General features: G+C 42.8%; 1 protein-coding gene across 6 annotated transcripts in view; it reads left to right on the forward strand.

Moving 5' to 3' along the window:
• Positions 1-15,404, forward strand: part of NHSL1 (NHS like 1) — a 256,566-nt gene that overhangs the window by 217,641 nt on the left and 23,521 nt on the right. For 5 of the 6 annotated variants that reach the window (XM_073575721.1, XM_073575723.1, XM_073575722.1 and 2 more), the window contains exon 3: positions 10,483-10,616. In XM_073575721.1, the coding sequence (XP_073431822.1) occupies positions 10,483-10,616 (134 nt within the window). Of the gene's footprint in view, positions 1-10,482; positions 10,617-14,096; positions 14,118-15,404 lie in introns of those variants that run through there. The other variant, XM_073575725.1, reaches the window with a different exon arrangement.

The raw sequence follows: 15,404 nt of genomic DNA on the forward strand, positions 1-15,404 counted from the left end.
ATTCCAATGAATTGGCGCAGCACGTAAGAAGTCTTAGAGAAAGGAATGGGAGGCTCAGATTATAGAGGATGTTAGTCTTAGGTCATTATCAGAATGGAGGGCACAAGTAGGGTGGTAGAGTGAGAAAAGGGAGGAGATTAAGGTGGTGCTGAACCGTGGAGCGCTTTGTGGGTGAGAGTGATAAGTTTGTATCGAACTCTGTAGCGGATGGGCAACCAGTGCAACGACTGTCACAAGGTGGAGGCATCAGTGTAATGGTTGGAAAGGAATATGATCCTGGCTGCTGCATTAACAATAATAATAATAATAATACATTTTATTTCTATAGCGTTGACATATTCCGAAGCACTTTACATTTCAGAGGGGACTTGTACAGACAATATACTTTACAGCATAACAATAATCACATACATCATAACAGATACCAAGAGGAATGAGGGTCCTGCTCGCAAGCTTACAGTCTATGAGGAAAAAGGGGAGACATGAAAGGTGGGTGGTAACAGTTGCCCTGATTGTATGGACCAGCCATAATGTTAAGTGTGTAACAGTACGGATGCAGAGGGCTAATGGATGAATAAAGCATGTGGGAACATGATAACGGATTGGACAGATGAGAGTTTAGTAAGAGGGAGACCAATTAGTACAGAGTTGCAATTGTCCAGATGAGAATGAATAAGTGCTACATTAAGCTCTTAGGTAAGAAAAGGTCGAATGACAGAGATGTTTTGAGGTGTATGTGACATGAGCGAGCGCGTGAACTGATGTAGGGAGTGAATGAAAAATATGAAGTGAGAGTGAGCCCAAGACAGCGGGCATGTTGCTGGGGAGTAATGGTAGAACCACAAACAGAAATGGTAGTATTGGCCATAGGTAAGATAGTGGAGGGAGGAAACACAAGGAGTTCAGTTTTTGATTGAGTAAGAACATAATGTTAGAGGCAGCAGAAAGACAGTCAGTTTTTTTTTATAGTAATGCAGGGGTGACGTCAGGAGACAATGTGTATAATTGAGTATCAGCAGCATAGAGATGGTAATTGAAAACCAAATCTACTGATGGTTTGTCCAAAAGGAGCAGTGTAAAAGAAGAAAAGGGGGCTTAGGACTGATCCCTGAGGAATCCTGACAGTAAGGGGAAGAGGAGTCAGCAAAAGACACAGTAAAGGAGGATTCAGAGAGGTAGGAGGAGAACCAGGAAAGAACAGTGTCCTTGAGCCCATGGAGCATAGTGAGGAGGAACTGGTGATCCACAGTGCCAAATGCTGCAGAATGATCCAAGAGAAACAGCAGCGAGTAGTGGTCGTCAGATTTAGCTCTTAGTAGATCATTAGAGACTTTAGTGAGGGCAGTTTCAGTAGAGTGTAAAAAGCAGAAACCAGATTGTAAAGGTTCGAGGAGATAGTTATCTGAGAGAGAGGGGAATAGGCGGGAGTGGACCAAGCGTTCCAAGACATTAGAGATGAAGGGAAGATTTGAGATAGGATTGTAGTTGGCGCAGGTTTGGTCAAGGGATGGTGTTGTGAGTTCATTTTCCCCTCCGTCACTGAGGCCTGGTGTACTCCCTATTCTAGTGAAGGAAGGTAGTGAGCCTGATTATCAGGCACCTGGGACTAATGAAGACGATTGGCTGAGTGGAGTCACTGACTGGATTTAAGGCAGCCTACGCCCTTTCTGCCCTGCGGGTGATTTCTCTGTGGACTCTTGGACACCAGTCTGATTCCTGCTCTCCTAAAGCTAAGTTTTCTGTTTTGCCTTTTGCATCTAAGATTTGTTTTTGTTTTTCTTGCTTTTTGGATTCTGCCACTCCCTGCTGGAGTGTGCAGTGTTCCTAGAGCTCTGTCTTCTGAAAGTACCTGAGTGCTGATTTAGTTTTTGAAGCTTAGTTGCTTCAGGGCCATTTTTATTTCCGCTTGTTGGTTTTTGTCTCTGATAGGGTTTTGGCAGATTGCAGACAGCAGCCTTCCTATCCGTTCCTATCTAGGTAGTTTTTGGGCCCCATCTTTGCTCAGCCTGTCTTTCTGTCTGTGTAAGTGTTTTCATCTTGCTTCACCGTCATTTTATGTGGGGGGCTGCCTATTGCTTTGGGGTCTGCTCTGGGGCAGTTAGATTTCCCCTTTCCTTCTTTAGGTCTATGTATCTCTCCGGCTGTGATCGAGGGGTCTAGGTCATCGTAGGAACCCCCCACGGCTACTGCTAGTTGTGTTGATAGGTTCAGGGGTCTGCAATCTGATAGTTGCCAACTTCTCTGGTTTTCAGGACTTAGCTAGCATTTCTGTTTTTGCCTCCTACGGTGACTCAATCATAACAGAATCGATTCTGTTTTTTTTCAGGACTTAGCTAGCATTTCTGTTTTTGCCTCCTACGGTGACTCAATCATAACAGAATCGATTCTGTTATGATTGAGTCACCGTAGGAGGCAAAAACAGAAATGCTAGCTAAGTCCTGAAAACCAGAGAAGTTGGCAACTATCAGATTGCAGACCCCTGAACCTATCAACACAACTAGCAGTAGCCGTGGGGGGTTCCTACGATGACCTAGACCCCTTGATCACAGCCGGAGAGATACATAGACCTAAAGAAGGAAAGGGGAAATCTAACTGCCCCAGAGCAGACCCCAAAGCAACAGGCAGCCCTCCACATATAATGACGGTGAAGCAAGATGAAAACACTTACACAGACAGAAAGACAGGCTGAGCAAAGATGGGGCCCAAAAACTACCTAGATAGGAACGGATAGGAAGGCTGCTGTCTGCAATCTGCCAAAACCCTATCAGAGACAAAAGCCAACAAGCTGAAATAAAAATGGCCCTGAAGCAACTAAGCTTCAAAAAGTAAATCAGCACTCAGGTACTTTCAGAAGACAGAGCTCTAGGAACACTGCACACTCCAGCAGGGAGTGGCAGAATCCAAAAAGCAAGAAAAACAAAAACAAATCTTAGATGCAAAAGGCAAAACAGAAAATCAGACTGGTGTCCAAGAGTCCACAGAGAAATCACCCGCAGGGCAGAAAGGGCGTAGGCTGCCTTAAATCCAGTCAGTGACTCCACTCAGCCAATCGTCTTCATTAGTCCCAGGTGCCTGATAATCAGGCTCACTACCTTCCTTCACTAGAATAGGGAGTTCACCAGGCCTCAGTGCCGGAGGGGAAAATGAACTCACAACAGGATGGTTTCTTAAGTAATGGGTGTATATGCTGGCGTATTTAAACGAGGAGGGAAAAATACCAGATCAGAGGGAAAGATTAAATTCTTTAGTTAGGTGAGTGGTGACAACCAAGGAAAGAGACTGGAGGAGATGGGAAGGAATAGGGTCACTGCTGCAGGTAGTAGGTGGAGATGGTGGAAGGAGGCTGTTTACTTCTTTGGTGGCTGGTTCAAAGACAGAAAGTGAGCTAGATGCATTGCAGGAAGAAGGAGAGTGCACAATATTGGGAGAAAATTTCCTGTCGGATATGGTCAATTTTTTCTTTGAAATAATTGGCCTGATTGTCAGTAGTAAGGTCGGTGGTGAGGGCCTGTACTCTTGGAATGAGGAGAGAATGAAATGTGTCAAAGAGTCATTTAGGATTGTTGGATAGTGCAGTGATAAGGGTGTTGAAGTACTGTAGGTTAACTTAGAGATGAAAGGCGGAATTGTTTGTTTTAAGAAAAAACTTTTAATGGATGAAATCTTTGGCCAGAATGGATTTTCTCCACAGACGTTCAGTGCATCTGGAGGACTGCTGGATAAAACTTGCTTGCAGCGTGTGCCACGTTTGACACGACTGTGTCGAGTTGTTCTATTTGTAGGAGGTGCAGCTTTATCCAGGGTAATTATACCGTTTCAGTGCAGAGTCAGGACATGACAGGGAGGAGACTGGGGCCAATGATGACTGTATTAATGGCACATATATTTCTGTAAGTGTGGTGAGTGGGAGTGACCTGAGTGGGGTAACAGTTCTTAACAGAGAATGAAAGAAGGTTGTGGTCAGAGAGAAGAAGAGGGGAGTTGGTAAAATCATGCCCTGAGCAGAGCCGGGAACAGATCATGTACAGCGTATTCCCATCTTCATGCGTAGGAGAGTTAGTAAGCTGTGATACGCTGAAAGAAGAAGTTAGAGGAAAAAGGAAGTTGTTAGAATACTCCTTTAAAGTCAAGAGATCCTGTCAATCTCAGTATAAGGTTAAACCAGCAGTTCTACAACATTTTGCATCTGCATAAAAATGTTTTTGACAGTAGACAGAAAGTAAGAAAAAGTTTATAGACTTCACTATAAATCAGCTATGAGTACACCGGTGTTCACGTATGAGACAAAAGCAAAAGAGAATTCCCAAGTAGCAGGTACTTACAGGTGCAGACACTAAAGCAAACACATCCCGTTGTTCAGCCATGTGAAATTGATCCTTGTTTTTACAACAACACAAGATTTCATGGCGCTTTTCAGCTTCCTTTATTTATGGATATTGTGTTTTCACAATATAGGACAATACATCAACCTTGTGTCCTCTGCCATTTCCATGTAGGCACTATAATTCTGTGTACGGACTGCCTTTTATGTCCCAAAGGATGACGATATGAGTCATTGTCATCACGTTCATTTCTAACATAAAGAAAACCCCAGTCCTGTCTTGATGTCTAGACACGCTGTCCACCTCTGATTTACACGATTCTCCACGTTATTAAACTTGTACCATATTAGCGATTACATAATAACATGCATCCACCATACTACAAAGTTAATTAACTTTAGGACCCCAATTACAATTAAAAATGTGTGTACTCACCTTCCACACCAGTTCTAGCGATGTGGCCGTCGTTGTTCACGGGGGTGACATGACTTGTCACGTACAGACTGCAGCCAATGAGCGGCCACTGATCAGCTGCTGCCTTTACTGTTTCATCAGAGCCTACATCTCCTCTGATGGAATATTGATAAGCTGCAGTTGACAAGTGGCCGCTCACTAGCTGCAGCCTGCACTCTGGGAACAATGGCGCCAATATCGTTGGTGGTGTGTATCCGTTGTTTTTAAAGGGGTTGTCTGGGACACATTAATGGCCCATTCTTAGGATAGGTTATCAGTGTCCAATCGGTGGGGGCGTGCCATTCTGCACCTCTGCCAATCATCTGTTTCCGGTGTCAGTGGCGGCCAGAACAACTCTGTCTACTGTATAGTGAACGCGGCGGGGTACTACACATCCGCCACCTATTCAAATCAATGGGGGGTTGATGTGCAGTATCCAGCCGCAGCCAGTATTCCATCGAACTATCCTGTGCAGTTCCGCAACTGAGCAAACCCACCCCCGCTAGTCAAACATGGTGGATCTATCCCAAAGATAGGCCATCATTGTTTATGACACGGACAACTCCATTTAAATTGGGGTCTTTTTTTAATTATTTAAGCTGGAGTTGTCCAGTAGTGGACAACCCCTTTAAATTCCATAAACAGGGTGGGCCATTTATATGGATACACCTAAATAAAATGGGAATGGTTGGTGATATCAACTTCCTGTTTGTGGCACATTAGTATATGGGAGGGGGGAAACTTTTCAAGATGGGTGGTGACCATGGTGGCCATTTTGAAGTCTGCCATTTTGGATCCAACTTTATTTTTTACAATGGGAAGAGGGTCATGTGACACATCAAACTTATTGAGAATTTCACAAGAAAAACAATGGTGTGCTTGGCTTTAACATAACTTTATTCTTTCATGAGTTATTTCCAAGTTTATGACCACTTCTAAAATGTGTTCAAAGTGCTGCCCATTGTGTTGGATTGTCAATGCAACTCTCTTCTCCAACTCTTGACACACTGAGAGCAACGCCGCAGAAAAAAATGTGATTTAAGGCATTAGTTTGGGAACATGTCTGTGTCTCAATAGCTGCAATTGTTAGAAAATCAGCGGAAATGGGAAATGAGAAAACCTAGAAACTGGCAATTAAAATACTGAAATTCTTCCGGAAATCTAAGATCTAAAGATAGTCTCAGCTTCACACCTCTTCCATAGAGTGTTGTCTAATAGTATCAGCCAGGCTTTATCCTTCAAAAGTAAAGTTGTAAACCAGATGGCTCTCATGTATGGTAATGCAATTATATAACACTTATATACATCAGCAAGATTACACTTGGAATATACTAGAACTGTGCATCCACCAATGACTACTTCTACTAATGCCAGTGATTATTGCATGGCATAACCACAATAAGTCCCTGTGAGATGATGGGTAATAACTAGCCAAGCATAGAAGTGCAGCTGCTTTGTACAGTCCTTGCCCTGGAGCCAACATAATGGACAGTGCACCCTCTCGGCAAAGTCCTACAGCCTCTGCCATTAACGTGACTTGCGTTTCTGCGGAGTCCGATGCTTACAGAGACATCTGCTCTATACTAATGTTCTAAAAACCAATGGGGCACTGCGCTTGTATGAGGATTCTTCATTTTGGTGACCAGTGGGCAAATAATCTGAGCTAGTCATGCATGCAATTAACATTCTTCTTAGCTTTGGCCAATGGCTATCCCACCTTCATTTTAAACCCGAAATTTCTATCTTATTAGGAATCGACACCCATCTGTTCTATACAAAGTTGAGCCATAAAATCATCAGCATCATTAAAGGTTTTACGACCTGTACTGCTAAAGTCATTCGCCTTTTTCCCTATGTAAACACCTTCCATTCAAAGCTTCTTGATTACTGAGATGCTCTGGGGAAGGATCAGGGAAGGTGATAGATCTTAATTTATTTTCACACCTACTAGTCATTGCAGAGTAGTTTTACTATAGTCTTTATACAGCTGGCCATACACCATGCAATGTTGCTGCCTGGAGGTGCCTCACCAACCACACAAGCAATATGCCATCATCTTTTAGTATTTAGCACATAAACTCTTCATAAAATATTCCCTGAGTAGAAAATGCTCCACTGACCCAGATCCATGGGATGTAGGATCATGGATTGAATTAGGAATAAACCTGAGCTGACTCCTTTGAAGAACATTCTGGCAGCTCAACAAGGCACCAAACATACAGCTCTGGCAAAAATAAAGAGACCACCACATCAAATCCCTGTCATGGGCAGACCATTCTCCAGACCTGAACCCCATTGAAAACCTCTGGAATGTAATCAAGAGGATGATGGATAGTCACAAGACATAAAACAAAGAAGAACTGCTTAAATTTTTGAGCCAGAAGCAATGTGAAAGACTGGTGGAAAGCATGCCAAGACGCATGAAAGCTGTGACTAAAAATCATGGTTATTCCACAAAATACAGATTTCTGAACTCTTCCTGAGTTAAAACATTAGTATTATTGTTTCTAAATGATTAAGAACTTGTTTTCTTTGCATTATTTAATGTCTGATGCACTGATTTTTTTTAAATTTTGATCATTTCTCTTTTTCAGAGAAAAAAAAATCAAAATGTATTGCTTGGAAATTCGGAGACATGTTATCAGAAGTTTGTAGACTAAAAGAACAATTTACATTTTACTCAAAAAAAAAACCTATAAAGAGAAAAATCAGACAAACTGAACATTTGGAAGTGGTCTCTTAATTTTTGCCAGAGCTGTATTTACAGTATATAGGGTCACACAGCAATAACGTCCAAATAGGCAATCTTCTAGTGCTCCCCCATCCCGCTATGCCAGTACACAAAGGACTGGTGCTGTGTGTAGCGCATTATTTGCTTCTACGATGAAACAATGTGGCTTGATGATTGGCCCCAGGTTCACCTTAATAATATTGCAAAGTATATGAAAATAGGATAACCTTTCCTGGTTCAATGTATAACCAGATCAGCGACAACTTTAAAGGAATCTGTCAGTATTGTCAATCCTTCAAAGCCGTCCACTTGGGAATGTAGGTCATATTATACTGATAACAAAATTATATCTTTTTTCTGCAAGCAGAAAAAAAGGTTGTCTCCAGCGCAGATATTCATATGATTAAAATTTCACTTTTATTTAGAACATTCTTAAAAACATAGTCTCAGCTTGTACAAGTTGTAGGGTCTCTGGTAATCTACCGACGCGTCTGACCTATTAGGTCTTACTCAAGAATGTTCTAAATAAAAGTGAAGTTTTAATCATTTGAATATCTGTGCTGGAGACAACCTTTTTTTATCTGCTTGCAATTTGACTACACCTAATGAAGACTGGTGAGCTGACTATATCCATCTCCCCCTTACCTTACTAACTGATGTCCTATTCTAGAGTAATCCATAGTTTTCTTAATATGTAAATTAGTTACTATGGGTCAGACACTGATCTGCATGAGAATCTTCCTTCAGAGCTTATTTTAAACCAAAGGGGGTGTGAAACATGTAATGACTGACAGTCTGCTCTCCTGATTTACATGTCTTACACTGGTAAAGTCCATAGATCCTCAAGGAGATCTATGTCCTGCTCATAGATCTTAACAGCTCATTTACATATCAAGAAAACTTTGGATTTTTCTGAAATAATGCATCGGATTGCAGATATCAAAGTATCGTTTTATTAAACTTTCTATGACCTACATGCCCATATAGATGGCTTAGGAGGGTTGACAGATTCCCTTTAAACCTGTGGCCACCATCTCTAGAAGCCCCTTAACATTCCTTCAGTCTATGGTCATTTAATGTCTACCACCTTGATTTTTTTAGTAATGAGGACTTACGGTATAACTTGATTTTTTATTTTTATAGTACTACCTCCTATTAGTGTTGCTCCACTGCTTCTGGGACAGTTTTTATGATTTTTTTCTGTACTCCTCTGTCCTAAAATAACGTCTTCTGGTAATAAAAATGCAATTTCTCCGTTCAACCAGCTGGGCGTATCCCATAGAACTTCTCTGTGGGTGTCTGATTTTTCTCCTCTGATGCTGGCCAATCAAAACATGGCCGAGCCCACATAGAAGTCCTGTGGTATACGCCCAGTTGGCTGAAGGGAATAATATGCCAATTAAGGCCCCGTCACACACAGTGTTCTCGCTATCGAAATCGCTGATTTTGTGACGCCACAGCGATCTCGACAGCGAGATCGCTGTCTGTGATGGGGATCAGCGACCGGCCCCCCGCCGGGTATCGCTGATCGTGCACTATCGTCCTGGGCCATTTTTTGATCGTTGCTCTCCCGTTGGCCAGCGCGCATCGCTGCATGTGGCAGCGGGAGCCAACGATCAGCGAAGCTCCCAGCACTCTAAGCAGGCGCTGGGAGCTGGTATCTAAGGTAAATATTGGGTTACTAAGCGGCGCGCGTCACTTAGTTACCCGATGTGTACCTTAGAAACCTTTGTGCTTGCAGATACCAGCGTCGTCGCTGGTGCTGTTCGCTAGTGAAGTTGCCTGTTTGGCAGCTCACCAGCGATCATGTAGCGACGCACCAGCGATCCTGACAAGGTCGTATCGTTGTCGGGATCGCTGGTGCATCTTTAAGTGTAACGGTACCCTAACTTTGGAATGAAGGGGCACAAAACAAAAGAAAAACTGTTGCAGAATCAGTGGAGCAGCACTAATTGGAGGAAATACTAAGTTTAAATTAGAAAAATCCAGATCCAACATCTGCTGATTTTAAACTAACCTTGATATTTTTTTTAAAAAAAGCAAGTGTAATTTCCTCCAAGTTGATATCCATTGTCATCCTAGGAATTTACGGAGTGCCCACAAACAATTGTGACATTGTGAAGATAAACTGTGCTTCCGTCTCATGACCCTGTTCACCTGATTAGTGGAGATAGCATGCATTGCGATTCCCGTAACAAAAATTGATACCCCTCCGTTTCCCATCAGAAAAAGGAGGGGGTTGGGCAACAAAAGAGCGGAACCAAATGACTAAGCAGATAGGATGTTATGGAGGAATAAAAGCCACCATAGCTTGTGGGACGTGAGCTTCAGGAACCCCTGTACTGCACTTTACTTGGACTCTTATGAATGGGTCAATAGGAGATACATGTTTGTGTCTGAAATGCATACAATACATCCATTCATTTAGGATCCAGCTTAGTTACTTCAAACAGATGTGATGACATAATGCACGGGACTGAATTGACTGAGGGTTTTAGTGTGTAATTCAGACATATTAGATTCAGCTTAGTTTAATTACTTGTCACGTTCACATAAAAAATGAGTATCCAGTTTTGGCTTCGGATTTATGGAGCCTATCACTAAATTTCCCACTTACCCGTTGTATAGCAGCCAACATTTGCACAATGAAAATCAGTCTCATTTCCAATGTGATTGTATGCTGAAAAATGACCCTAGAACTTTTATTTCTTGTCTCCACTGCTTTGCTACCACCTATTCCTCGTAGCTCTATATTCTTGGTCGTTTTTGGGTGCTCTAAAAGTAAATGCCAAGTAATTACCATACTTAAAAAAATATACAAAAATAAATAAATGGCTTTAAAACTATATTTGAACTAAGTAGTGGCTTACGAAAGTGACATCAGTCGATGGGAATCCTATGGTTCATTTTAGATTTATTATGTCTAGTACTTATTGTATAACTCATGTGGATGTTGTGTTACTTTCCATTGTGCAGAATGTGACAAGCTCCGAAGGGATGGATATCGAAGCTCACAGTACTACTCCCAAGGACCAACATTCACATCATCTCCGGACATGGTTTGCACAAATTATCAAGAAGATGACGATGATGATGAGCAAAGTCGAAAGGTAACCTTGTTGTGTTCACTTTTCCCATAAAAAAGAGCGTGTTCCAATGCCATTGTTATACATGCTAATAGCCTGAAGCCTGACTACATGCTGCCTCTTGCCTTATTGTAGCATAATCTTTATAGTTTTTTTTGTACTGCTTTATGTTCTTTGAAGAACTTTCATAGGTTACAGATGGATGTTTGACCCACCTGTGCCACCTGGGTCACAGCTCCACCAAGACCATTCTGGCAGAGAAAGGACAAACAATGGGAGAATAGGAAAGAATAAGTCAAGACGAGTAGATGTAGCAAACATTATATAAAAGTGTAGGATGCCACAGCTTTATAGAAGCAGCCATGAATTCTGTATATATTAACCAGCATACTCCTATTACAACTTCTCGGGATTCGTTTGTTGCATTAGGAGTCTCCACTGCTGATTACTTAAAATGTGTAGGAAAAATTGTGGTAGTGAAATTGACATACCCCATCATAAGTCAAAAGTATCCGTCAGGCACTGTTAGATCTGGCACAGAGGAGATTTCATATTTCAACAGATGTATCATAAGGGGATAGTTTAGTAATAATTTCCAAATCACAGTGACCTGTCAAGTAAAATAACGGGTTATGGGGTTAATCTGCAGGTTAATAGCGTTCTGACAGTATGCAGCATCGGCACTGAGAGCCCCACTGCCGGGAGGAAATTAACTTTATTTTCCCCCGGCAGCGTTTGGATTCCAGCCATGGGGTGGTGCTGGCATGGCTTCAGTCACCACTCAATGTATAGATAACAGCAGCTGTAACCAGACCCCCAGCTCTGACTGACAGATGGCTCAGCATTAGACCCGGCTGTCAGTCAGTGTCGGGGGTGTGGTTACAGCAGGCGCTAAATCAAAACTGTGGCGGTGCCACTGCTATGATTGGAAGACAACTGTTGCTGGGATGAATAAAGTTAATTTCCCTCCAGCAGTGGGGCTCTAAGCGATATCACCATAGAGGTTCAGAACACTATTAACCTGCAGATTAACTCCATATCTGCAGGTTAATAGTGTTATTTTACATGACAGGTTCCCTTTAGGCTATTTCAGTTTTCAGTTCCACATATTATAAAGCAATAGCCTGGGCACAATAACATGAAGCTTGTGGGCTCCAATGGAAAATTGCTAATAGAGCGATGCATGCCGATCTCACTCAGGATTTTGATGATTAGTTAAATTAACAATCAAAAACATGAGCTCGTTATCTGTCAAATGTTTATATCAGTTTCACTTATTTGGATGATTTTCCTCTACAATTTTTCTGTATGATCTATACACCAATATTATGTATACCTGTAGTTCAGGAGATAGAAGCAGGGCCGGGACAAGGTATTTTCGTGAGCCAGGCAGATGAGGCAAAAGGTGCCCCCCCATTCCCCTGCACATACATCCCATACCACCCCCCATATATACCCCCTATATATGTATAGGGATCACATGTAGAAATATAAATGGTATATAGTACCCAGCAGTATATAATACCCATTGTATCTGGAACCACATAGATCTGTACAGTATACACAAAGCCACCGGCAGTCCACAGTATATACTCCCTTGTAACCTGTACCTAAGGACACATTCAGTATTTGGTCAGTATTTTACTGTGTTTTATCAAGACCAAAGTCAGCGCAACTGTCTACCAGGACATTTTAGAGCACTTCATTCTTCCCTCTGCCAACAAGCTTTTTGGAGATGGAAATGTCATTCTCCAGCAGGACTTGGCACCTGTCCACACTGCCAAAAGTACCAATATCTGGTTTAAAAACAACAGTATCACTGTGCTTGATTGTCCAGCAAACTCGCTTGACCTTAACCCCATACTGAATCTATGGGGTATTGTCAAGAGGAAGATGAGAGACACCAGACACAACAATGCAGACAAGCTGAAGGCTGCTATCAAAGCAACCTGGGCTTCCATAACGCCTCAGCAGTGCCACAGGCTGAATGCCTCCATGCTACGCCGCATTGATGCAGTAATTGATGTAAAAGGAGCCTCAACCAAGTATTGAGTGCATTTACTGAACATACATTTCAGTAGGCCAACATTTCAGATTTTAAAATCATTTTTCAAGCTGGTGTTATAAAGTATTCTAATTCACTGAGATGATGACTTATTTCAGTGAACTGAAATAAATTAACTTTTTGATGATATTCTAATTTTGTGAGATGCACCTGTAGTAAGGCTACACAGAATGAAAAGAAAAAAAAATAACCCTGCCTCTTAAGCCCCCGTCACACACAGTGAGCTCGCTAGCGAGATCGCTGCTGAGTCACAAGTTTTGTGACGCAACAGCGATCTCGGTAGCGATCTCACTGTGTGTGACACGTATCAGCGACCGGCCCCTCCCCCCCGCCGGGTATCGCTGATCGTGCTCTAATGTCCAGGACATTATTTTGATCGTTGGTCTCTGCGTGTGGCAGCGGGAGACCATCGATCAGCGAGCTCCCAGCGCTGTAAGCAGACGCTGGGAGCTGGTATCCAAGGTAAACTGCGGGTAACTAAGTGCGCGCTTCGCTTAGTTACCTGCTGTGTACCTTGGATACCAGCTTGCTCGTGCTGGGAGCTGGTATCCAAGGTAAACAGTGGTTTCTGAGCGCCGCTCGCGCTTAGTTACCTGCTGTTTACCTTGGATACCAACTCCCAGCGCCAGCACGCTGGTATCCAAGGTACACAGCGGGTAACTAAGCGACGCGCGCTTGTTACCCACGTCGTCGCTGGTCCTGATCGCTGGTGAGATCTGCCTGTTTGGCAGCTCACCAGCGATCATGTAGCGACACACCAGCAATCCTGACCAGGTCATATCGTTGTCAGGATCGCTGGTGCATCGCTATGTGTGACGGGGGCTTTACCTGTCCCTGCTTCCACGATGGGCGGCACAGTCATCCTCCCCTTCTCCCGGTGGATGTTTTACAGTGTAGTGATGTCATTGCACTGGCTGCCACCGGACACTGGTGTTCTCTGCAGCTGGGGACCCTTAGTAGGACAGCGTCTTGCATATCTAGTTGAAAATAGTGCTGGTCCTGAAACGTTGTTATGCTCAATGTGTGCTCACTGTCAGTGAGGCAGATTAGTGGGCAATGTCAGTGACTCACTGGCACTCCAACCTGGCCTATCTGCACCCCAACTATTGCTGTTGACATTGCCAATGGCTGTTTGCTTTTGGTCACTAGGGGCGCTGGAGAATATCATACTGCAACAGTAATTCCATTTTTTTCCCAAATTGTGCCCCCATCCAGGAGGGTGTGAGGTAGCGCCCTAGGCAGACGCCTACCTCTGTTTGCCCTTTGTCCCGGCCCTGGACTGAAGCCATTCTGTTCCTTTGTGTTTTCCATTGATTGATGCTCAGCATGCTCATGTACATTTGCTGTCTCTGGCATCCTTTTATATTCATTCTCTCTTTTCCGCACAGTCTAATGTGCTAGGATGCATCTGTCAGTCTTGCCATAGTGTCTGCTGTTGCTTGGTGCCCTGGAACATGAAGGTACACCGGCTGTAGCTCAGACGCTCCCACATGAGTGCCGTAAATCTGTAGAATTAGATCTAGCACCTCTTTATTTTTCTTCATCAGCGTTCTTTCTCAGGATAAGGCCATGATTCCAATGGGATGCAAATAGAACAGTGAAATCCTAATTACAATATGGAGGCATTTTATGGTGTATGGAACCTCCAATAGGTATGAACTCTGATATGCAAAGGAAAATTATTAATCTCATAGGCTACATATACCAGTATACCCAAGAATGTTATTAGCAGTAGTTGTATGACTGAGAAACTATCTAAAACTCAGAATAAATGGAATCTGTCACCTATGTAATCTAAGAGCATCACAATGTAGGGGCAGAGACCTTGATTCCTGTGATGTCACTTACTGATCTGCATGCTCTCATTCTAATATCATCATTATTTTCTCTGCTGCAGATCTAGCAGTGCTCACATAGCTGCGCCCTGTATAACCCCGCCCACATCACCGATTGGCAGCTTTGTGTGTAGACTGTATATTGACTGAAAGCTGCTAGTCGGTGGTGGGGGCGGGGCTACACAGAACAGTTGACTAGGAGGCATGAGACATCTAGTCCTGTAGTAATAATCTCTTGACAGTAAAACACTGTTTTGGTTGAAACAGGAACACACAACCCAGTAAGTGATATAACACAGGAATCAGGCTCTCATCTCCTACATCATGCTGCTCAAATTACACAGCAAAAACCTTCTGCAGATTCCCTTTAAGGCAGTTTTATAGTGTGATCATCTCTCTGCGTTGTTATTGGCTTGTATGCCTTGGTACCTTAGGCTAACAATAACTTAAGTACTTGTACACATCTGTAAATGTGTACTGGGAATGGAAAGGATAGGGCTATAGTCCCACGAGAATCATCTGAATAGTCTCTCTTATGCATATTGCCACTTCAGGGTCAGGTTACAGAGAGCACTAATTTCCACTCCCTGTGGCAATCGATTGATGACGTCTATTGGTCCTGCAAACATTTCTGATTCAATCATGACCCTGTTCTGGAAACGCTGATCCGTGTGTAATAGAATAGTATGACATAATTAGACCTTTGCTCAATAATATTCTGCATTAGGCTTAGAACTAACAATATTATGCCTAGAAATATCTGTGATCTATGAAGAATATAACAGCTATAATGTGATAGATGAATCATACAATCATTTATCGTATGTATGCTGATATGTATATATAGTGTATACTGATGCCAGTGCCTCGCCGTTTCATTGACATCAGCGACTTTGCAAGCTACGTCACAGT

This window comes from Dendrobates tinctorius, unplaced genomic scaffold (assembly GCF_039654945.1).
Source record: "Dendrobates tinctorius isolate UK_male_01 unplaced genomic scaffold, ASM3965494v1 ptg000046l, whole genome shotgun sequence".
Lineage (NCBI taxonomy): Eukaryota > Metazoa > Chordata > Amphibia > Anura > Dendrobatidae > Dendrobates > Dendrobates tinctorius.